Genomic DNA, 25310 nt, shown 5'->3' with positions numbered 1-25310 from the left:
TATCTGAAACAGAGAAACAGTGTCTTGAACAGCTGGCATTCAGCTGGTTCAAGTATAGTGGTAACAACAGTATTGCAGTATCTGACTACAACAGGGTTGCTTGTCCCCTTAAGAAAGAGCAGATGCTGATCACTGGGAGCTCTAAAAAGCTAAGACAGAGCAGCGGGGGGGAGCAAACTGTCAGACAGTGGACTCAGCCATCAGCTGCACAGAGTGGCTGGACTGCTGTGGAAAAGCCAGGGCTACAGGGAACCCCTCCCTGTAGCTGGGAGGAGATGATACGGTTTTTGATTGCTTGTTTTATTTAAAGACTCTTATTGGTATGGTCTGGCTAAGAACCTAGCTAGTCAGGGAGCAAAAGCTGGCCTGAAGAAGCCTTGTGTGCACTGATGTCAAATCATCATTTTAATTGTTGAAGACAAGAACTCACTTCACTGGTATAGTTATGAGTCCTTTGCCTGCAATCGGGTGTTTTTCAGGACCATTAATACTTCTCATGGTGTACTACAAAGTTAAAATTGGAATTAAAAAAGCTCAGTAGTTCATTATTCTTCAAAATAAAATATTTGTAAGATACAAGAATGTTCTGAACCAGGTGTATGGATGAAGCCAAGAAGATTCTAATGGGTGAGAATATGCCTGTGATAAGTTCATCAAGAAAAAACACTTCTAAAGGCAGCAGAAATTCATATATTATGCAGCGATATAAATTTGAAGGGGTATTCACTTAATAATTTAATTGTAATACAGAAATTAAGAAAAATCGGGGCGGGGGGAGGAATGTGCTATGAGCCTTTGCTGCTGGAAATGCTTATAGATTTCCAAGATTAGTTCTGAAATTTGATAGAGTTTTAACAAGTTTCAATTAACTTAATTTTTAGAATATATTTTTTCAGGAAGCTAGCAGTATTCTATGCTGTTATCTTAAGTCCTTATTGTAATTATAGCATTTTAGCAATTACCCTCCTATAGCAACTAATGGAAAATAAGTCTCACCAAGGAAATCAGATATTTGTCAACCTTCTATACAAAATATAGGAACTGTATATGTTTCGAAGCTGAATTGCACTTCACTGGATTTTGTAATTTGTCTTTTGGTCCCAGTCTACACCTGCAAGTTACTAGCTGCATTAACATCATTCAGGCTAAATTTACAGGCTGCCTTTAAGTGTTAGTGGATTGTAACAAATCCTTGAGCAATGGAAAAATTATTTTGGTCCCTAAAAAGAGGACATCTTGGTATGAACTGAATAAAACTGTCCTGACCAAGCTTTATTTTTCTTTGTTTCCATAAAGCATGTAACAGGCATAATAACCAAAATTATTTGTGCCTTTGGCTATAAAAGGATTTACAGTTTAACTACATGCAGAAAATTCATGCATCTACCAGAGCACTAACATAAACATGGTACATACATAAACATACTCAGCTAATTCTGAAGTGTTTTGGTATCCTGTGCAACTAATATCAGAGAATTTGAGAGGTTTAACGAATGGAATCTTTAGGGATCTAGCAATTGCAGAGTTGTTGAAAGGTCCCAAAAAGTCTAAGAGCTTTTCTTCAATCCCACTCCTGCTTCATGGGACTTTAGGTCAGATGCAGAGCACAGCCTTTTAGCTTCCTTGCAGCTGAGTTTGTAGACTTCTGGGATAAAGGGCTAATTAGGATATTCATTTGGTTCAGTTTGTTTTTTTAACTATACAATCTTTCACCAAGAGTCGTCTCTCTATTATCTTCTATTCACGCAGAAGGAAAAAGAAAATAAGTGGAAGCCAACAAACAAGAAAAAGCTTGAACTAGATGGAGAAATAGTTCCCTCTCCAGGAATCTGGCTATCTTTCCCTTGACAGGAACTTCAGTCTGTAAACATCAATTCTGTTCCATAGTGACAGTTTTCTTGCAGGAAAGAACAGGAAAGTTATCTGACAAGATACCAGTTTTCTCAATTGCATGTGATGGCGTGAAACTACAAACTCAGTGGAAGCTTAGAACTTAGAAACTTACAAACTCAGTAGAAACTTAGTGGAAAAGGGTTTTGATTTTTTTTTTTTAATTGTATATAAAAAGTGATTCAGTTTCTGTTTAACAAAGCAGCAACTATCTTCACATGGTAGCCGGATAATTTGTTGTCCAAAAATATAATAAAAGACTGACCTTGTCTCTTATCTGTAGCCTGACACTTATCGGTACAAGTAAGTCCTGGAGCTAATCTCTACTTTAAATTTATAATGCTGTTTAAGTTACACATGAAATGCAAGTTTCATACTGAAGTAAGACTAATTTAAACCACGCTGTTCACTACAACTGAATACATCCCAGTATGTAGATCTCTTATAGCTGTAAACTGTCTAGCAGTGAACTGCAAAGCTGAACAAGTCCTGCATACTGAAACAGACACTAATTGTTAAAAAAGTTAAGACCGACAGATGTATCCTCTGACATTACATCATAAAATATTTCACTTTAAACAAAGAAGAGTTTCTTTTACTTTGAGTATTGCCTGGAATTACTTGGTGTAAAAGACTGCTTATGCCCCTTGAAAAGTTTCTCCTTTGTCATTGGTGGAAAGGTTTTAATGGATAATACAGAAAGGGAAGGTAATACACTACAGTTAAGCCTGCCACTTTAGAAATATAACATTTTCTTTTTACCTTTGATTTTGTTCCTTAATGTATAACTCAACCTTTAGTACCTATCTCAGGAAGTTTGTCAAAATTACTTGAATAACAAAGTTGAACAGGGAGTAGTACAGTACATGCAATGAATATATTATTTTCTAATATATTTGATACAGCAACACTGTCAGGCATCTTACTTCAAGGATTTTTTAAAATCTGAATGACTGCTATAAAAATAAATATATTACTGGGAGAGTACAATAACTTTTACTTAAGTTAGTGAGTAGACAGCTGCTCCTGTAGTCCCACTGTTGTAACAATGGACCCAAAGGGCATGCCCAGATGAGCGTGGTCCTGCAGTATGTGGTGCCACAAACATGCTGGCAGTGCCACATATTGCACAGTCCAGTGTTTCTGCACTGCAAGGATGCACTACCCAAATGTGTGCTGAGCTGGATTTTTCTCCTACAGGTTTTTTTGACCCCTGGATATCTAGGGGTCATAAAAACCCCACGAAAGTGGTACAGCGCGCGCTCAGGCAGCACTTGTTACTGAAAAGCGGAGCTAGGCTGCCCAGAGCTGCGCTCCAGCCAGCCAGGCTCCATGTGGTAGAACTGCTGCAGCTGCAGCCCTGATTGGTCCCCAGGACCCCAGGTGAGGCTGCTGGGGCTATCCTCCCCTACTCAACCAAGGGCAATCTGGCAACTCACTGCAGCACAAGGTGCGCCACTGCTAGTTGTCCCCAGGGAACCAAATGTGGATGTGCCCAAAGAGTCCCGAGGCAATAATTATTCAACAACGGTTTGGCAGAATAGCTGACAGCCTTTGAGAATACAAGCATTTGCATCCACTAACTTGGTTTGCTGGTGGAAAATTGAAATTAGCTACACTCCTGTAATCTTTGGCAGGTACTTTGGTTTTTTTTTTCTTCTAAATATTATACAAAATAAGACTTCATAAAGAAAGATGTTTTGTAAGTTCTTCTGTAAACAACTTTGACATTGCTGAGATTCAGCACTTATTCATGACATTCTGGACATGGTCACTGGAGATGGAAGAATCCTTCTTCAGAGCACATCAAAGTCCCTGTCTGCTTCTTGTAATAGATCCACCTCGGCTATGAGTTCTCACAGAACCTTGTAGATGCAAACCTAATAAAGATTAAGTAGAACTTTAACCACAGCTATTCCAGGTCCAGGTAGAATCAAAATAATGCACACATCTGCTTATCTTAATGTTAGAGTACTAATTTAAAAAACTAAAGTTTGTTACCAGCAAGTTTTAGTTGCAATTTGAAAACACGAGGTTTTTATATGCAACACTGTAATGCACTACATCCTTTGAAAAACTTTCTAGCAGTGAAATAATAGTATGAACATTCTCTGTTGACACTGTTTTGTTATTGTTTCTTAGGACCTAAAGATGAAAGTTATGCTGTAATAAACCTTAGAGGTAAATAAAGGAAAAAAATTATAGGTAGGGCCATACCTAACTTGCAGCAAGAGGAAGCAATTTTTGTGATCTGCTTGCAGTGCACAGCCAATTTTGTGGGTGTTCCATGTCTGCCCTGCTCTTCAGCACTGACTGGTGAGAGGTCCCACAGAGAGGAGGGATGGCTGCCATCTTGACTGCTGGCTGCCCTTCGTGCAGCCCTGTTCTCAGCGCTGATTGGCAGAGGCATGAGGTGGCAGCCACAGTCTTGATCACTGCCCTTCATACCACCCCCTCCTGCACCTTCCCCTCCTGCAGCGAGGACTGTTGGCTCCCAGACCCAGCATTATATTTTTTTTCCCCAGTTGATTTCCTGGAAACTTGTGGCCAATGCCATTTTTTGCAGAGACTGCTGTTTTGCAGTTTCTGCAAAAATCACAAAGTCACAATTTAAGTAGGTCTCTAATTAAAGGTCTTGGACATCCTGAGAATTGGTCTTTGGTGGGGAGAGTGTTAGTGTAAAGCAGGAGCGGGCAAAATACTGCCAGTGGGCTTCATCCAGCCTGCCAGCCCATTCGGCCTCTAAAAAAATTTAGAAAATGTATATTTATCTGCTCCTGGCTGCCTGTCAAAGATGACAGGAGCCAGGGACAGTAGGACCCAGAGGAAGCTGGCAGGACTCAGTAGGAAAGCCAGCCTGGCCCTGCCCCACCCCCAACCAGAAGTCTTTGCCTATTGCAGCTTTCACTGCTTTCCTGCCCACCGCCGACCACTCTAGCACCATGTGGCCCCTGGCCGCATCATCGAACCACAAGAGCATGGGGCCCGCACTGGCACCCCGGGCCAGGAGTGGGAGGGTATGTGTGATTGTGTGTGTTCATCTGTACAATGAGAGAAGGAGCAAGAGAGAGCAATGAAGGAGGGAGAAACTGTGTGCATGTGTGTGCAATGAGGAAGGGTGTGTGTGTATTCAGAGAGCGAGTCCCACATGCACACTCCACCATACACGTGTTCCCCCCATCGCAATGCCATACACACAGCCCTCCACACTCACACCCCCTTACAGACCCCAGCCATCTTCCCCCACAAACCCCATATCCACCCACACCCCACAAATCCACACCCACCCACACCTACCTTCCATACCTATCCACCCCCACAGGCACACCCACACCCTCCCACACACCCACAGCCCCCCACAAACCTATACCCACCCCCCATGCTTCCTACAATATACAAGAGTAAGACTTCATTTTAAGCTTTGTGCAGTCCCCTTTAGCTACTTTGCACAAACACATGTAAACCAGGGCAAAAATATTGTTTTAAATGAATGAATGTTGTAAATGTTTGCTTTTTAGAATATAATTTGGTATTTTTCTGGTTCTGAGATGGCAAAACCCCTGGCTGAAAAGAGTATTTCCAGGGGCAAGGGGAGGGACTTCTGGTGACAAAGGTCAGGGGTTAGGGGACTGGACTTCCAGTCACAAGATGGTGACCAGGGGGAGGGACACCTGTCAAGGGCCGGTGCTACCCAAGCAGTCCTCAACAGCTTGCCAAAACTCGGTAAGTGGCCCTCAGCCCAAAATAATTATCCGCCTCTGGTGTAAAGTAAGCATATAAGAATAGCTTGCTTTTAAAAGCAATGTATTATCAGCATTTCCAAAATAATAAGGCAGCTTAGGACAAAGAATAACTTTGTAGTTGAAAAGGGGATTGATTATATACAATTAAGATCTTTCAGTTCCCTCCCCACACAAAAAAAAAATTGCCTCTCAAATGGTCCCTGTGTTTTCACTAAAAATGAACTGATGCTATGCATGTACCTGGGCCTGCTGATCCTCTGGTGGTCTGGAGTTGATTAGTATAATCAATAATAGTGCAAGAACGTTGGTATTGCAGATCTGGCTGCAGGATAAAATATATTTGTTATTATTAATTATATATTAGTCATTTGTATAACAGGTTTTTAACAAATCGTTTAGTCACAAAGACACCAAAAATTAAATTAAAACCAACGTTTTTTTTCCTGATGCTGGAGAACACTAGGTTCACAACTTATGCTGAAGTGGTCAAAGAGGAAAAAAGATTTATACTTTGGAATAAATCAGTATCTTTAAATGGGAGAGAGGTCACTGCCTATTCCTAGTCTACCCCTACCTACATTGCTTAGAAGCCTCACAAGCCCATATCATCAGTCTTAGAATTTCTGAAGGTAGAGACATTTCAAAATAGACTTAGGAAGGTGTTTTCACAGCTAGTCATTCAACAAAGCTCAAGCCATAACTGGAAACTAGACATTACCTTTGATGCATAATTCAAAACTAGTGAAAGTTGTATTTTCATATATATAAAAGATGGGACAACACGTCAAACAGACCATCTCCCAGTAAATGAAAAAGCTATATAAAGCTGCATCGAATAACAAAATTGATCTGAAACTATTAAAACAAAAAGTGTAGTCGCTCAAGAAAATTCTGAGACTTATCCTACAGCTATTCAGAAGGTTAAGTAGATGGGCCAAGAAGTCTAAGTCTAAAACAGTGTAAACCACTTTTTTTCCTCCAAACATAAGGTTCATAAAAAGTGCCCACTGACAGCTCTGAAGACTGAAATTTTATTTAGCTATAGGTCAAAGTGTATCTATATATAAGTTCTGAATGAACACAAGCAGGGACAGTACTACTTTCTCTGTAAATGTATACCTCAAACCTGCTGTGGAAGAAATATTTCTAGGAGCAGAGTACAGTTTCTCTGGCTGAGTACACTTGCAACTGGAAGCCAGCATGGGGACTCTCATGGTGAGGACACCAAACCTGTAAGAAACTCAACTGAGTCCAGATTCTCATTTCACAGGAGCCATTTTTTTCTACCAAGCTGGGAAGATCCAAATTGATAATGCAAGGACTACAGACTCTTTTCCTGTCACCATTCACTTGGGCCATCCAGTTCTCCTTTAACTGTTTATCAGTGCTAACTGTCAAAGCAGAAATCTACCAAACAATCTTTCTGGATGTGGACACCATTTGGTTACATTTGCCACTTTACCCAAAATGTATGTGTTGTGTTGGGCCTTGAGAAATTATCAGGTAAGGAAAGTCTCTCTTGTGGCTGCTGGTTAACTTCATTTATTACTGCGCTATGAGCACGACTGGAAGTCCCTTGGGATTTCTGCAAAGTAAAAGAAAATTAACAGTCAGATTAGTTATTACAGCTGGATAGTGAAAAGGAAAATAAAAAGTCTAATCAAAAGGAAACAGAGCCTAATCATCTGTGAGCTACTTAACAGAAAATACAAAATAGTTGCACTGTCACTGGATCCTAAAAGACTCAACTCTGACCCAGTGCAGGTCAAAATTCATAGTTTATTTTTACTACTGCAGTATTTATTAACATTTATTATCTTGATTATAATAATAATTATGCTGAATGTTTGTCAACACAATAAATCTGGCAATATAACAATATAAAATCAGAAACAAAATCCAACAAAGGATTCTTGGACTTGCCAAGTAAGACAAAATCAACATTTTGTGTTGTTTCCAAAAAATAAAACAAAACATTTTCATCTGACATACAAATTGGGATATTACCATTTGCTTTTGGGATCCCACAGTGCTCAGGTGCTCCACTACATCAGTAGTACTAATAGGTGGCAGAACATTATTTCGGCTCAGTGGCACAGAGGAGGGTGACGACAGCTTGTCACATGCAGTAGGACTAGAACCGACCAGTAGAAACAAAAAATATATATTAATGCCAGAGATTACAGAACTGATACAAGCAAATGAAATTATAAAACTTGTGATAACATACGCTGAATTGTAATGCGAGATGTCAGGCTATACTGGGTACAGGAGACTTAGGCATAAAGACATAAAGATCCACAGTGGACTAAACTGGAAAAGATATTTTTATAAAACTTAGCTAGTAGTCAGTGTTGCCTTGTTAGTGGTCTTAACATTGATTTTTGTGCATGTTGTAAATGTGTCCATCTAGGAGAACCCTCTAGAGACTCTAAGATAGTATAATCTGGTCAATACATCACCAGTAATATCAATAACCAAACAAAGACTCAGGTTACCACAATCCTAAACAAGGTCATGGGAAAAGTAATAGTAGCCCAGATCCAACAGCCCTAATTAGATATTAGGAAAAACTCTCACTAGGAGGTGGAGGAATCTCATCTAGAGAGGTGGAGGAATCTCCATCCTTGGAGGTTTTTAAGGCCTGGCTTGACAAAGCCCTGGCTGGAATGATCTAGTTGGGGATGATCCTGCCTTGAGCAGGGGGCTGGACTTATTAGATGACCTCCTGAGGTCCCTTCCAACCCTAATTTTCTATGATTGTATGATAATTACCTACTAGCTGTACTTTAGAATCTTCCCAAACAGGTTACAGACCTAGGTATGATACTGAGATATTGAAGAATGATCTCATACCTTGAAAAGTGGCAAAACATTAATTGTGCTGCATTTATTTATTTCCTTCAATGCAGATGATTGCAAAAATATTGCTATTCCCCCTATGAAGGAATCAAGAGTCAAGGACGAGGCTGTCATAGAACTGCGAAGAACTGTTTGTACTCACCAAAATCTCCCCCACACCCCTTTCTACAGAATCCCTTCAATATTCAATCTACAGAATCACTTCAATATCTATGTTCAATTACAAAGACAGAACATGACATGGTATAAGCTAGGCTCCAATGCCAGCAATATATTGGTGACGTACAGGTATGCGTATTGTTTGCACCTTAAGCAAATGACGTCATCTAGCTACTTCGGTGTCTAAAAGAAGTAAGTAGCTAAATGGATGAAAAACTATTCAGATTCATTGCAAATAAGTAAATATATTGGCTATATATTGTATATAACCCACTGTCCATCGAAAAAGTTGATACTTCTCTCCACTGATCGTGTGGGAAGTATGCAACTTGCCAACCACACTGTGCCCAAATAACGAAACTAGAGCAGGAGCCAGAAGCATCTTATAGATCTGTCTTTGTTACCTCAAGGATGAACTGCTACTTTATGCTCTCTGGTTAGGGCTGGAAATGGAAGATTTATAGAAGCTGCAATTGGTTCAGAATGCAGCAGCTCATCTAACCAGAGGTAGATAAAAATACATTGCAAATACGTACTGCTGAACTCCCTCCCTCTTTCATCCCTAGAATCCTGGCTTTCTTGGTAAAAGTCACCCTGCTACCAAACTTTCTGCCCAGAGCACATCAGGATGTCATTATGTCTTCCCTCTTTGAGTCATATGCAACTGGCCTATTTACACTGACCGTTTCTGAATAGCAGCTCTGTCACTTTGCCCAGCAAGCCCCAGAAGGGGTGACAAACACCAAATTAATGATGCTAAACTAATGAAAAGTGTCTTGAGAGGGCCAAATTGGAGCTAATGTTCTTTTTTGAGGGGGCCTATATATTACAGCCTTTATTACAAAATATATATTTTTTAAACTTTACAGAGATGCTACTAAAATGTGTATTTTAGCAAAAGATTTTATTCCTCAGAGCTCAACTTCTCTTCCTAATTTATATTATTATTTGTGATGTCATAATTTCAGTTTCAGAACTTCACAGAAAGAGTGGAAGAGAAGAATTAAAAAGTTCTTTAGCTTGAGTTCAGTATTTCTCTAAAACATTTGTTGGGATCAGTAACATCTGAAACAAGACTGGGCATAGCATTTCATGCCCTCCTTTCAGTATGAATTATGATTAATTAACAACTATTGCAAAGACGACACCCAATCTAAGTTTGACAAGAAAGCAAAAAGGGAAGTACTTTAAACTATTCGGTTGTAACACATAAGGTATCCCAAAAATCATGTACACAAATTAGTCATCAGTAATACAGAGGTATATTGATTGAGAGTGCTGATACCTGTTTCCTTAGAAAGCAAGAGGAACAACTTAAAAGGTACACTACTATAGATGTTTAAAATGTTCATCCCTGAAATACAGACACTTGTTATAGTAGCAAACAACTAAGCAAAACAAATAAATACATCTTTTTGAGACACCTTACATATTTACTTGTAATGTGTAAGACTACCTGCACTTTGTTAATAATTTGTCATTAATTGTCCAGCTGCACTACTGGTTCTTGCCTGGCATGTGGCATCTTAATTAGGTGCAAAGTTTCACTGGCCAGCTGCATTTTTCCAGAATGCATTCTTCTTCAACACAGAAATCCCGCCCCCCAAACCCACACATTCAAAATTTGGTAAAAGGCATAAAATACAGATACAAAATTTGGCATTAGAAATCTGCAGCTTATCTGGAAGGTGTCTAAAAATCTCCCTATAGAAGAAATATGTGATGACTTAAAAGTTCAAAAAGTTTTTCCAACTAGAATATATTAATCAAAAATAGAATTATAAGAACAAGTTATAAGAATTCTACTTTAAAAATGCTGCACTACAATTTATAGCTGCCTTCTACATGAGCAGGCCATGCTTGTGAGACAAGTGTTTGAGATGTTATTACATACATATGGCTATAGGATGGTCAAAAGGTCATTCTGGAATGATGCATTAAAAGAATTTGAAAGCATAACCAACACATTAAAAAAGCCTGTCCTAGGAACCCACTACATGCATTTAGTACATATGCCAAGAATAAAAGGAGTATTTTAAGAAATATAAAATTAAGGACAGTAAAGAGAAATATTATCAAAAATTGAATACAGAAAGATAATCTACAATGAGAACAACATTTCAAAAAAGGATTTACTGAAGACAGACTGGATCAATTCTTGAAAAAATAAAACTATTCTTAAAGGTGCTTCAAAGTTAAAAGGTCACATTACTGTCAGAAATACATACAAAACACTGCCACTAGGCTGGCTCTGGGGGTTGTTCAACACAAAATGCTTTGATTCACTTTCGCAAACTGAAGATTTTTAGTGTTTGTGAACTTCAGTGACTCTTCCAAATTTACTAGTAATGCTCTCAGACTATAACATTTTGGTGCGTCACAGGACGCAAAAACATCAGAGATCAACTAGAGATTTTTGGTATTTTTCCGTGGCTTCTCAGAACAAGGCATTTGTATATCCAGCACTAGATGCTTACACACCAGGGAAGGGTGTAATCTAGCTGCACTTCCAAGTGCTGGCTGGAAAAGTATAAAAGCCTCATTTGGATGTAGCCAGATTATAGGAAAACATTACAATTCTGGACATAATCCAAAGGTCATAAGGGTCAAGAAGAGCCTTTCCATTCGCTTCAGTCAGATTTAGAGGGGGGTCTCTAACATTAGCAAGTTCTCTACAATTTAGTCTGGGTCAACTGTAGGAAGAGATAGTTAAGTACAAAAAGGAGACCAGACATTATTAAATCTGTCTTTAAAATAAGCTCTGAAAAAGGATCACTGAACATCAAACACAACACGGTGTGCATCAACATCTATACTGATGGGGCATGGCATCAACAGGATATCCACAGGAACTGGCTGTCACTGGGGGAGTTCCTTGTGAAAATGTACAATCTGAGATAGACAATAATGAAATGAAGTCTGCTCTTCAGTTGTTAGACAGCATGGAGAGATGTAGTTTCCCTTAAACAGAACTGCACAATTGCTTACACCAGTGGTTCTCAACCTTTTTAGATTCAGGCCATCCCTTGACAAGCTTGAGGCCCTCAGAAAATGCCAGCTTTCACTTTTCACTTGTTTTTTCACTACAAAAAAATAACAGAGTAATTCTTCTGTTGCAAAGAACCCGGACCACAACAGATCAAAATGGTTTTAACATCATGGATTCCTATTGAAATCTCTAGGTTTTTCTTGGGTAAATTATGTTTGCATACCAAACTGCGCTAACATTGTGCGGCACCTCACAGCACCCTAGAAAGGATCTCAAGGCACCTCAGCATGCTGCTTGAGCGACACTGGCTCAGGCAGTTTATAAAAGCATGGGTTGTTGCACAGTAAAAATATTTGGTCAATTTTAACAAAATGAGTCATTTCAGCTCTCTCAGGGGACTATGCTTGGATTAGAAAGAATCATATGCTTTCTCTCCATTCACCCTTTTTTGTTCCATTTTTACACAGACTTGGTTTAAAAAACCTGATAATTTCAAGACAAGAAACTCTTTTTAAACATACAATCGTGTTCCTTTGATGACACTGTCTATGGACCTTGGTGTTCCAGAGCGAGAATGGTTAGTGCTGATAGGATGCAGAGTGCGTGGTGGTGGGTTTCGCCTTCTAGTGGAATGAGCAGAATATGATAGAGATGATGTACTGAGCTCTAGAGGGTGATTTGGTCGACTTCTGGCTGAGAGAAGGGAACTGGAGCCTGGCCTCAGGAGTGGTTTGTCATCCATATCTCTAACAGAATCATAGAATCAAAATGAAATATATATAAATGTGATCATTATGACACACTACATCACATACAACGATAACATAATATATCAATGCAGCTGGTAAACCTTTTGTAACACTGAATAATAGGCTACTGCCTATGCTACAAAGGTATAAGGTAAGAAAGAAACTGGACGTTATTCTTAATAATCCTGAAATGTTCAGACTGAAGACCCTAGAAATATAAGCATTATTGTTATTATTCACAGGCTACATACAGAAACAACACAGACAGCAGTCAGTTTCTCACCCTCCTGGCTTGTGTTAGTTCAGACTTAAAAGATTCATCTCCAGGGATGAAAGACAATTTAGTTTTCACATTCAGGCTCATTCATACCTTGACCTCTCTGGTGAATGACAGTGAGGATGCCAGTTAGCATCAGCTGTGATGTAGACACCAGCTCTTGAAGTGACAAACCAATTGTAATAATAAACAAAAAGTTCTTAACACCTTGGGATTAGGTAGCTAAAGTAGGTAGGCTGGTAGAGAGAGAGAAAGAGATAGATACACACATGCCACTAATTTTTTCCTCTGTAGACCAAGTTAAAACCATGTTTAGGTCAGAAATGGATGTTTAGTGCTCTCCTTTCATCTATTGCACATCACAGATCTACCACATAATTCGCACTGTTTGGCAAGATAGGCCATTCTTAGACCGAGATACAAGAAATGAAAGATGCTTGCTAGTGGTACAGTGGTAGAACTGCAAGAAGAGAAGAAAATGCTATAGCATATTCCCTCCCCGCAAAGTTCTCTATCTAGCCAAACAGTTTTTATATGAACATCCAATCACAACATTAAAAATACCATCAATACTTCATCTTTTTTTCTCCTCCTAAGAAATTATAGTAAATTAAACAGACCTGGGTACTGATTAAGCAATGTACATAAGCAAGTGCCTAACTTAAGCACATGATCAACTTCAATGAATTTTCACATCACCTTACACACTTATGCACATGTTTAAACAGCTTTCTGAATCAGCATTCAAAAGTGCAGAAGATCTCCACTACTTTTCTTCTTTACCATTCGAGACCTTTGGTTTTCTACACTTCTACAAAGACAAAAAGCTACTAGTCTTACAATATTTTGTCCATTAAAGGCAGATTTCTTTGCTGTAAGTGGATCCCATGTATCATCATCAAACCATTTAGATTGTGCTGAGAGCTACCACTTGATCCTTGAGAGAAATTTGTCTGCAAGTCAGAAAAAAAAAAGCTAAAATTTACTTTTTGACATGATAAAGAAGCATACATTTTTGCTTTTGGAAAACAGAAGTCAAGTCCTTTCAAAGAAAGAGTTATATTGTTATACATGTATATCATACCACACAGTGTATTATTTTTAGGAATACATTAAGATTCACCTGGAAAATACTTTGTATACATTTTTATGCAAAATATCTACTGCCGTGCTACATGCTATATGTAAAACTTCACAACTGAGGCTTCCATTTGTGTAAAACAATCTTGTGACAGGGTCCATAAATAACTAAGTAATTGCTGTAGGGGAATCAGCATCATGATCCCACTTTACAATATGTCTGAACACATATATAATGTAAAGATAAAAACTGGAAAGTCCTCTGAGGCTGACCTAGAAAAGTTTCAAATTCCACCCACCATAGGAATACCAATAGCGTGAACAACACAACTTTAATTTCTCCAGCATACATACTTGAGGTGTTTTTCTCCTCTTGTTGATTTGGCGGCCACATCTGGCTTGTGGACACTACACATACATACAGTAAGGTAAACATGAGGAAGTGGTAAAGGATTATACAGGAAAAGTGAGGAGAAAGAAATAAAGAGGAAAGAGTTGAGTTAAAAATTAGTTAAATGAAAGTAATATTTTGGTCTCAGCATTTTAAAGTCATCTAATCTTATAGTAGAGCATGCAGGCCCAAAAGCTGTGCTAGGAAAAAAGACAAATATTTATAAAGGGAAAGTTATTTAGAATTTAATAATATAGGTTCTGATCTCCAGCTGATCCCTGGAAATAGCTGGGAAAGCACGTCTAGGAAGCCTTTCATCCACACTAATCAGGATCTCACAATTCAGCTCAAGCAATAGAAACCATTACTGGTTTCTAAAAAGCACTACGTTTTGGTCCACTATAAATAACATGACAGAACAAGAAGACTTAAACAGAAAAATAGGAATAAAAAAAAATGACTGAGAAATAACAGATCTAAAGTTTTAGAAATGATCACACAAAGGCAGCTCCTAATTTTAAAGATTCAAGGCAAAAATTCTCCTCTGGAAACACTAATCCTGCCTGCTGAGCAGTGACATCTCATCTCATCTCAATCTGAAGCCAACTAATAGGCCAGTAGAGCTTACCAGATTTGAGGTGATGGCAGGTATTTTAGCTTGTGGCATTCGAGGTAATACCAATGGCATAGGTTCAAACTGCCTAAAAGGGCTCTGAGAATCTGTTTTTATTGTTTCAATGGTTATAATATTTCTTTCATCATCTGGGAAAAACAACAAGAGAAAAGAATCCAAATCACTACAGACTGTAAGCACTGATACTTTTACGGAATTAAAATCCACTTTGAATAAACTGTACAGTACCAATATTGTATTTAGGCATATATCAGATTCTAGAAAGATAATGCTTATTAGTTAAGCAATTCACACAGTATTCGATTTTTTTTAAAAGCTCCACAGAGTTGTATCTTTTTCAAATTTAAGTTCAAAACTGACCCTTACCAGTGACTGCTCCTTCCCAGTGCCTGCAGACTAACTCTTCCATATAGCCCAGGACTTCACTCCATACATCATCAAACACATATGTGAGCACAGCATCTTTCATGCAGTGATACGGAGAGACAGGAGGAAAACCTAATTTCTGTCTATCAAATGGGAGTCCCATTTTCCTTTCATGCAGTTCTTCCTCCCTGTAAAGAGAGGAAGAAAGATTTATACCTAGACTTAGATTAATTGCTTTCTCTGTTCCCCACTTTTTGTTGCAATTATTTACTGCGTTTAATCACTGGTTATGATGTTAGTTATAAATGTGTGTCTCTGACTATTTCCTCTGAAGTCAACATGTCATATTTCTCATACAATATTAGTTTGTTGAGGGCTGACAGCACACTTAACAAATATTAGCTATCCCACTGAATCCAATCTCATAGGCAGCAAACTATGCTGAATATGGCAACGGAATGGCAGTCTACTCCAGAGACTGTTACTAACTTACTTTACAAATCATTTTACCTCTCCATGAGCTGTCTCAATTTATGAGTATAATGATAGTTACTTTCTTTTACAAAATTATCTGAGATTCACAAATGAGGAATTCAATGTAAGAAACAAATATTTATATTTATAAACTAGGCACTTCTGGTGAGATAGTAATCTTTATTTACCTCACAACTAGAAACCATCTAACAGCGCCATGTTTAGAGACAGAGGGGATACTAACTACAGCTTTGTATTACAACTTCCAGCCTATTGATCTAACAGCCATTAAAAACTTAGGAAAAAATAATTTAATTTCAAATAATGAGAAATAAACAATTGCTAGTTCATCAGTAGCTAGGGCCCCCATCTATGACATCTTCTACAGGATCAGTCTACTGAGCTCTGAAGCATGGGAGACATTTACTCCATGCAAGAGCATACTATAGCTGCCAAGAGAGATTTCAAATGACATGACAATAAAAAGCAGAGACTGGAGCTATTTTTACAGCATCAGTATCTGCTACTTGATTCAGTACTTAATATCAGAAAGCTACAAACTTTGAAAACAAAAAAAGGCCAGCACTAAAGGAAGTATATTTTTAAAAGGGATTAAAAGTGCCTCAGAAATTCTTCGCTGGTTAATTGTTCACTGCTGGCATATTTCCTACTTCTCCACGTCCTTCATAAAGTATGGAGCCCAGAATTGGATGTAGTACTCCAGCTGTGGCTTCATCAAGGCTGAGTAAAGCAGGAGGATGACATCTTGGGTCTTGCTTGAGATGCATCGGTAGATGCAAGCCAGGATTTTATTTGCTTTGCCAGCTGCGGCATTGCATTGGTGGCTCATATTCATCTTGTGGTCAATCATGACCCCCAAGTCTCTTCTGGAAACTGATACATGCCATGTATCAGTATGAAACTCACAATCCGTAAAAGTAAGTGGCTCTTTGATTTTTTTCAAATTAACTCAAAACTAACTGACAATCAGAAGTTCATGCTTATTTATTAAGAAGAAAGCTATGCGCTTGCACTGGGCAAGTCGCATAAAGTGGCAGGTCTTACCAAAAACTTTTATGTCCTCCTTTTGCTGGAAGCAAATGGGAATTATTATTATTTATTTTATAAATACCAAGTCCATAATAACTCCTAATTGCTGCTGAGGAAGTGGAAAGGCACAATACCATATAAGTAACAACAGTCTGGACACCAAAATGCAGAAATGGAACCAAGCACACTGTTGCTTAACAAATAACAATAAACTTCAACTTGATAGGCAGAAAAGCACCCTGTAGATAAATTTACTGATTACAGACCATTATGCAACAGGAACAGCCTTTGGTTATTGTGGAATAAACACAGAAGAAATAGCATAAAGAATTATAAAAAGAAGATACAAAAATTTGAAGGAAAAACACAGCATAGCAAAAATACTAATTCAAGGGTTTGGTTAGATATACATCATTTCCTAGCTCTTTTCCATCAGATGACTTAAAATTTCTCTACAGGTCTAAGATTTCTGAAACAAGTGTTCTATCACATGGATGATCTTTCAATGTCAAGAACAAATACAATATGTCTTATCATTAAGAAGCAGAAATTCCAGACCACTAGTATTACTTGTATCTTTATATTTTAATATTTAATACTTACGCATCTTTGCAGTCAAATGCTAAATATTCTTCCATTATTCCTTCAGAGACAATCACCCCATCTTCACTTTCTTCACTCTCCATGGAACACAGGACAGGCGATTTTGAAAAGTCAATGCCTTTATGAATAGGAGTAACAGAAAGAGGTACCTTCTTGCCAAAAACACTAAACCTGAACACAGAAAATTTCTGTCAAAAATCAGAAAATAAAAGGAACATGCTATTCTGTTTATAACAGGAGCACTCAGATTTTTCTTCGAAGTGGATTACGAGGCATGGAAACTTTTGCTTGGGTTGCCATAGGACAAGTATCGAGGACGACAATTATCCTGTGTATTGTGGCTATGAACTTCTTAGATTTTTGTATTTTAATACTTACTAAAGTGCTCAAAGAAGAAGTTATAAAAACAAGTTTAAATAAACACTACGCTAAAATAGTGCTTTGTATCTTTAAACCAACTTAGAAATATTCATAAGAATATAATATAAATTGGCAACAAAAACAGCTGCTGTATATACAAATCCTCAATAAGCTAACACTGAAAGTCAGTACATTTGTTTATTAGCCTACCGTACCACAACGATAGGCCTAGTTGAAAGGCCTTACACCTTCTTGAATGTAATATAATACTTCTTTTAACTAACAGACTATACTCTCCCCAAAACAATGTTGATGTTTGACTTCATATGCAGCTCATAAATTAAGAAACAAGTTGATCTTTGCAATCCTTGGATAGTATAGTCTTCATATATTTGCACGTTGAAGGAGAATTAATGATACTTACTCACTAAAATCTTTTTCTGGAGCGTGACTTATGTCTAAGGAACCTAAGTTGCCAGAAAGTGAACTTGAATACCATCCATACCCTTCATCTGTAGGGATTACTACCTGCTTTCCCAGTATCCTACGATATTAAAAAGAACATTAAAAAAAAAGTCAGAAAATGCTGAGAGTAATGGTTGAAGTTAGCCCGATTCATAAACAGAAATTTTGACACTGAACATATTACTAGGAATCCATGTGGACACCAAGACTACAGAAAATAAGTGTGCTTGCTTGTTCTCATATTCATAGATCTCTTTGACAAACTTCTCATCTGAAAGATGTTCTACTTTACTGATAAAATGTACATGTAGTTTGCATTAAGAGAATTTTTGGTTTTATTGTTGTTGAATATTAAATGTTTCCAATATTAGCAAATCTGTCAAAGTACAAGAGCTAAAAATGTAAGCAAAAGATGTAAATCTCCAAATAACCTTCATAAACTAATGAGCTATTTATCTGCAGAGAGGAAATTTTAGTCTTTTTCAAGTAAAATATCAAAAAATAGACATATACCACTAATTACCATGCCTTGCATCTTTTTCAAACATTATTTTAAGGTGCAAGCCAGATGAATATAACAACAGTACTCCAAATAATTATGAGCTCTATAGCACTGGATGGGCTGTTTATTAATAATGGCGAAATTAGTTATTGAATTAGACAGACCACATACTTTATCTTCCTACATTGTTACCATTACATATATTTGTAACAGTTCTAATGATGTTTAAAATAAAAACTTTTTTACCACTAGAAATTCAGCTCTTTTATAGTTCTGTAATATTGCCAACATTAATCCAGCAATAAAATACCTGAGATGAGGAAAGCTAGATGTCCACTGTTGGCACTCTTCCTGCAGATCCTCAACATGCATACTTGCTTTCTGTTCATATAAAAGTTCATCAATCTGTCTGAACATCTGCTGGACTTGTAGTGTAGCAGCTTTGTCAAATTCCTTGAAAAAAAAACATTATCCAGAAAAGGTTAACAAAACAAGATTTGAGGTATTTTTTGTAAAGCAACTCAAACTGGGAGAGAAAAAAAAAAAGCATTTGTTTAAACTTTAGCAGAATTGATCTAAACAATAGGGACCTCTCTGACATACGGACACATAAGATCATCTTTCCACTGGAGACAATGCAGACTGATGTAAGTGCTGATACAATAGTACATACAAAATTTGGACCAGCACAGTCTCCGTTGGCTGCTTTAACAACAAAGGTTTTGAAATGTTTGTTTTAACTAAATAATAGCAAAAGAAAACTGCGTGGCCTTTGAGACATGGCAATTCAGGAAAAACAGTTAGAAACATAACAAATATGATCCTTCTAATCTTTTGATGATACAGGAAAATACTAATCAGGACCACAACAGTAGCAAGGATTAAAAAAACCCCAACGAATGCAAAACCAAAAAACCTCTATGAGCAATATAAAAGGTTACCAAAACTTTATGAAACCAATAGATAATCAAGAGCCAGCAAGTGATAACTTACTTATGTTTTGAAAGCTTTAACCTAATAATACTGAATCTATTATTCCTAGATATATTCTGAGCAAACAGTAAGGAAGGGTCAGAGGGAGAGTTAAGAGAAAGAGCTTTTCTTCTCCCATGACTAATACTATAGCATTATGTAGGGCTCTCACTTTAACTTTGAAAGCTTGCAAAATGTACTCACTATGCTAATTTAACTCAACACAATGTTTCCATTATCTTTCCTGTATTTAATATGGAGGACTGTGTTCTACTCACATCATAGCCCCAGGAGAAGACTGAGCTGCCTTCAGTGGAGGTGCCTGCGTAACTCTGGCTAGCAGACCATGAGTTTCCATTGTCAGCTGATGTAGTAGCTGGACAATCTGAATCCTTCAAGAGTTCAGGCTCACTAAAATGCCGATTATGCAGGGGGGAGGGGAAAAATGCTTATAGGTGGATAAATAAATTAGAGACATTCACAAGTAGGTGAAGTACTTTTTACTTTGTGTACAAAAAGGGAATATGTATCACAGCTTAGTTCTCAGAAGCCCTTTCTGTGCGATAAATATTTAATTTGCAGGCATTTGGGCAATCACCACAGTGCACATACGCCCATCTAGCCCAGACCCTGACGTAAATTTACAAAAGTTAAAAAGTACTTGGCTTGGCTTCAGTGGTACATAAAGGCTGCAGGATTGAGCTCTTAAAATTCAAAGTCCAAGTTACTTTACTACCTTTCTACCTTTGATTATGTAGATAAATACTAGTTCAATTTTGTTACCTCTCAAAAATTACTGTCCCTAACTCTTTATAATATAAAATACTCAATCTACAACATTTACAAGCCAATGACAAAACAGATGTATTATCTATATTGAATATTATTCCAAAATGGATGTGCTCCTATGCATATCTACTAGGTTTTGAGAAATGTACCACATCATTCAGCCAAAATGAACCCACTAGTAAAGAACACAGTCAATGTCCTGGTAAAAAATAGTAGGAAATCATAAAGAAACAAGGCTGGAAAGGACCTCAGGAGGTCATTAGGGGATCCAATCCCCAGCTCAAAGCAGGACCATCCCTTTTTGGACCATCCCAGCCAAGCCTGGGTTAAGCTGCTGGAAAAGGATGAAAACGTTGGGATGAAATTGTCTCCAACTTCACTATGGCTTCAATCTAGGAAGCAGTTCCATCCATCCAGACCCCTGTGGCTCTCCTGCATCCCATTTTCAAGAGCATCTATGCAGATGCAAAAGTCTGAACAAACTATCCTACTGGACTGAGGCCTATGGTACTATCTTTGAAAATCAAGCATTAGTAATGTAGTTATATTGTTGATGATGTAATTGCAAGCATAATTTTTACAGATATTTTATAGACATAATTTTATCATTTTGATATCTCAGGACAGAATCAAAAGATGTCTGTTTATCTTATTCTCTTAAGACAAAAAACAAAGTGTCTGTTGCTATTTCAGATACCTTGAAGCTTCTTCATAACTTTCAGTGCTTGGGATAGCTGGATAAATGTCATCTAGTAGTTCTGGCAGGCGATGTTGTGCTAAGGCATTTTTTGTAAGTCTCCGTCTAAAACAAGATAAAAAAGCATAGTGTGACATCAGTTGTGACAATAAACCCCACAACTCGGAACTCCTTCTAGGGCATAAAAGGATTCTACTAGCTTTCAAGAAAAATACTGTATGCATACATAGCTGGACCTGCTTTATGTCCCCACATTAATGTCACTACACTAACAATCTACCAGTACTCTTTTACCAATTTTTATTATCAACCAAACCTTAAACTTGAGCCATAGCAAGCAACTGTTATTTGTTGTTTTTTGTTTTTTCAGATATGCTTTCCAGCCCTCATGGCTGTGGGAAAGTTTGAAAATGTAATGACAGTACCAAAAGGCAAAACAATAAAGCAAATATAAAGTACATAATCTGATTATTTTGTAAAATCTCATGACTTTTAAATCAACCATGGTTTGTGCACATCTGAACTCAAAAGGTGGAGAAAATGGAAGTTATCAGTGAAAATATAAATTTAAGCATTGCTCCTGAAAGGAGTGCTATTGCTTCAGTACACTCTGCAGTGGTGCAGGGTTCAACCTAAAATTAAACAATGCAAGACTGCAGCCTTGGTTTGCCTATGACATTAATTTGTGAAAGTATAGTGCCAAATTCCTTAGTACTATCCAAGCTGAAAGTTATTAAAATATCTTTGTTTTTACATTTAATTCCTGAGGTGGTATCCCTGTAATGCTGCTACATAATCATAAGAGATTTCCCTAACAGATTGGATGCTGGAGTAAATGTTCTCTCCAACAGTGACTACTACCAAATGATTTAGGACAGTGGTTCTCAACCTTTTTGCCCCACTGGCCAGAAGAGTGGTCCAAAGTTGGTCCACAGGCCAGACAGAGCCCCAGATGCCAGGATCAGGCCTTGGAAGCCAGTACTGCTCCTCTCCTCCCCCACCCACAACTTGCCCCATGTGCTGGGATTGGGCCAGCAGTGCTAAGTGCTGGCATTTTCCAAGGTGTGCTTTGAATCTAATGAGAAGTGCCTTGAGTCTGATAAAACTGAGAACCACTGGTCAAGGGTAACAGCGCTACAGTTAAGGTGATTGAGCCGAGCACAAAATGGATGCACAAATGACCGCACAAATCTATGCACAACGGGTACCTTTTGTCAGTACATTTGCAAGGGCACTCAATATAAGTTAACCAGCTGTCGCTACAGACTCACCCCTCATCTTCCATGCTTTTCCTGCCCGGGGATCTGTTTTAGTGGTTCCCTCACCTTAGCATTTTGTTGCTGCCTATGTCTGGCTGAGAACTCAAGAGTTAGCCAGTAGCTTAGACTAAAATTAAGTGTGTCATTAGCAGGGATCCTGGTTTTATCTGATTAAAAATTGCAAATTGCAAGTGCCCCACTCCCACTTCCCGCAAGCCTGGTGTTTAGCTCAGCCTGGGGTGCCCAGAGGCATAGAGCAGCTCCCAGCACTGGGGAGGGGAGGCTGCAGCCTGGCTGGGGCCCAGATCGTCCCCACCTGGTGGCCTGGACCCAGAATGGCCTCTGACTCCTGCCAGGTGCAGCCTGTGGGGCCACAGAGCTCTGGGAACTGGAGGGCAGGGGTTTGCTGGGCAGATGCTGTGGGTAAGAGCAGGGCACGCACACAGAACCCAGGCATTTGTGACACAGATACTGGGACATACAACACCCCCGGTGTCTGGGACATGTGCTCAGAACCCAGACCCCTGGGACACTCACACACACCCCGGGCATTCGGGACACACATACCCCGGGCATCCAGGACACATACATGGAGTCCAGGCCTCTCGGACACACATGCAGACAACACCCAGGTTTGAGGCGCATGTGCACACACACACATACACACACACACCTCTCTCTATACATCATCCAGGCTTCCAGACACACATATACACACACAATGCAGGCATCCTGGACACACACACAGGCAAATGCATACATAGGACCCAGGTATCCAAGACACAGAAACACAGACACATGCTCACAGAACCCAGACATCTGGGTCACACACACAGTGCATACACACATGCTTTCCATCCAGCAGCCCCTGTGGCAAGGTCTGAGACCCCAGGGATGGGTGCACCAGACACCCCCAACCTAGGCTATGCAACCCGTCCTTCCCAGTTCAGTGTCCCCAGGGCTGGGGGGCCCCTGCAGCACCACAACCCCTGAGGGCAGGCCCCAAGCCTGGCTCCTTGCCCCACTGGGGCTGCCTGAGGCCTGCCCAGTGGGGCAAGAGGAAGGGACCATGAGCCAAGATACAGAGCATATCCGGGCCCAGCCCTACTCTGCCCCCATGCTGGCATTTGCCCCCCACTGATGCCCCAGGATGTCACAGCTGCCAATACCACCATCGTGGCTGCTGAGTAGAGTGAAGATGGCCCACAACTGGGTTACTTAAGCCTTGGTGCCCAGGAACCAGCCACCCCCTGTGCCCCAGTCACTCCAGCTCCTCTTTCACCCTACAGGCTGGTGGCAGCAGTGGCGGCTGCTGCTGCTTACCTGTGGGGCTGCCTGTGCCAGCAGTGACTGCCACTGTGTACAAACCCCACCTGCTGCTGCCACAGAGCCATGCCCAGAGCTCTGCAGCCAGCAGCAGCAGCATGAGGTGTGCGCCACCTGGCCACCACCACCACTGATGCTGTCACCCAGTGGCTGGCCGCACAGCTCTGGGCACAGCTCTGCAGTGGCAGCAGGAGGTTTTGTAGGCAGTGGCCATCACCACCATCAAGGGCCTCCAGGTAAGCGGCAGCGCTGTGTGCAAGCCCAAGCCCAAGCCCCCATCCCCCACCGTGGCTGCAGAGCTGGCCATGGAGCTGTGTTCTGGCTGCATGCCAGCCTCCCTCTCCCCCTCCTCTGGGGAGCCGGACGGACAGCATGTGTGCAGCCTGCACACGGTGGGCACCACCACACTGCACCCCACTTCACTTGCCTGCAAAGCCCCCCCCAGAGGGGCACCCCTGCCCTCACCCCCCGGCCTTGCCCCCAACTGCGATGTGCTGCCTGGGGCCAGCAGCACCTACAACTCCCTCAGCCCCCAATTATCTTCCCCAGCCCTGCCACAAGCCCCACTTATCTCCATGCTCCAGGGGCAAAGGCCAAGTGTGGTCCTGAGCCCGGCTGCGGCTGCCTCAGAGGCTCAGGCCCTACTCTTCCCCCTCCCCCTCCAACCAGGGTTGGGGTTTCCCGCCCTTTTTGCAAATCAGCTCTTGCAGACTGGATTTTGGATTTTTTTTATCAAAGAATTTGGGCTTTATAAACAGAGAAAAACAGGATCCCTGGTCATTAGGCTATCCTTGGAGTACTTTCTTAGGCAACTCCCCTTTTTTTCCCTGGACACTTTCTACTGAACAGGAGCTACTTGGACATTCATGCGTGGTCTGTCTGAGCCACATGCGCAGCTGGGCCTTCATGATTAATGTCTCAGTAGACATGAGGTCAGCAGTTTACCTCTCTGATTGTTCCCGAGTCAAAAATATGTTCATCCAGGAAATTCCTTCCTAATCTCTGTAAATTAAACAACTGGTTTATCCCAAGTGGGAGGGATACTAATCCGCATAACTTTATCCTAACTGCCCTGGCTGAAGATGACACGTGTCTACAGTACACCCCAGGTGCTGCCCAATCAGAAAGCTCCCAAAGCGCTTCACACTTTGGGGCCGCGGTGTCAGGCTGTAGGACGCGGCGGGCGGGCCCAGGACACAGCCCAGGACACTTTTCGGAAGTCAGGAGCATCTTATGCCCGGGCCGGCAACTGCAGTCCGCCGCCCAGAGCCTCCGCTGGCAGAAGCCTTGTCCTGCCAACCGAACCTCTCCTACCCCAGGGCGAAGGGACAAGCCTTGCTGAGAGGCCAGGCGGGGCAGCCCGTGGCTGGAGATCAGGACGCGCCAGAGGGCGGTGGCGTTGCCGGCCCCGGCCCCGGCCCCGGCCCCACCTCACTCACGTCTCCAGGACCTCGGGGGGCACCGGCTTCCGCGTGTATCGCGAGACCATGATCCGCCGCCTCAGCGTGGCCCCCCGCGCCACCCGCCGCCACAGCCTGCAGCAGCCATGGCGACGCCCCGCCCCGCCCGGGCACTGGCGCTGGCGCTGGCGCTGACGCGCGGCGATGATGTAGCAGTGCGCCGGGCGCGAGACTACTGCGCTAGTGGAAACTCGACCCCCATTGGCCGCCATC

At 40.5% G+C, this 25310-nt stretch overlaps 1 protein-coding gene across 5 annotated transcripts; it reads right to left on the bottom strand.

Annotated features, from left to right (window-relative positions):
* Positions 1–77: 77 nt before the first annotated feature.
* FAM149B1 (family with sequence similarity 149 member B1) lies at positions 78–25309 on the bottom strand. Of its 5 annotated transcripts, XR_016443649.1 has the most exons (16): positions 25077–25309; positions 21053–21157; positions 19845–19977; positions 18905–19047; positions 18052–18171; positions 17268–17438; positions 15141–15328; positions 14769–14902; positions 14104–14157; positions 13510–13622; positions 12165–12389; positions 7641–7767; positions 7096–7218; positions 6753–6863; positions 5874–5955; positions 3717–3770 (listed from the first exon to the last, which is right to left on the bottom strand). XR_016443649.1 is itself a non-coding variant. In XM_090058454.1 (15 exons), the coding sequence occupies exons 1-15, from the start codon at positions 25124–25126 to the stop codon at positions 3697–3699; spliced, it is 1842 nt and encodes a 613-aa protein (XP_089914580.1). In that variant the 5' UTR covers positions 25127–25236; the 3' UTR covers positions 78–3696. The 5 variants fall into 5 exon arrangements, 4 of the variants coding, with proteins under 4 accessions (XP_089914580.1, XP_089914581.1, XP_089914583.1 ...); XM_090058454.1 differs by lacking the exon at positions 6753–6863 and having other exon boundaries at positions 78–3770; positions 25077–25236; XM_090058455.1 differs by lacking the exons at positions 6753–6863; positions 14104–14157 and having other exon boundaries at positions 78–3770; positions 25077–25236.
* Between the last annotated feature and the right edge of the window lies 1 nt (position 25310).

Source organism: Crocodylus siamensis, chromosome 7 (assembly GCF_052110815.1).
Source record: "Crocodylus siamensis isolate JL-2025a chromosome 7, ASM5211081v1, whole genome shotgun sequence".
Lineage (NCBI taxonomy): Eukaryota > Metazoa > Chordata > Crocodylia > Crocodylidae > Crocodylus > Crocodylus siamensis.
The sequence above is the reverse complement of the archived record's forward strand: the minus strand, read 5'-3'. Positions and strand labels throughout refer to the sequence as shown.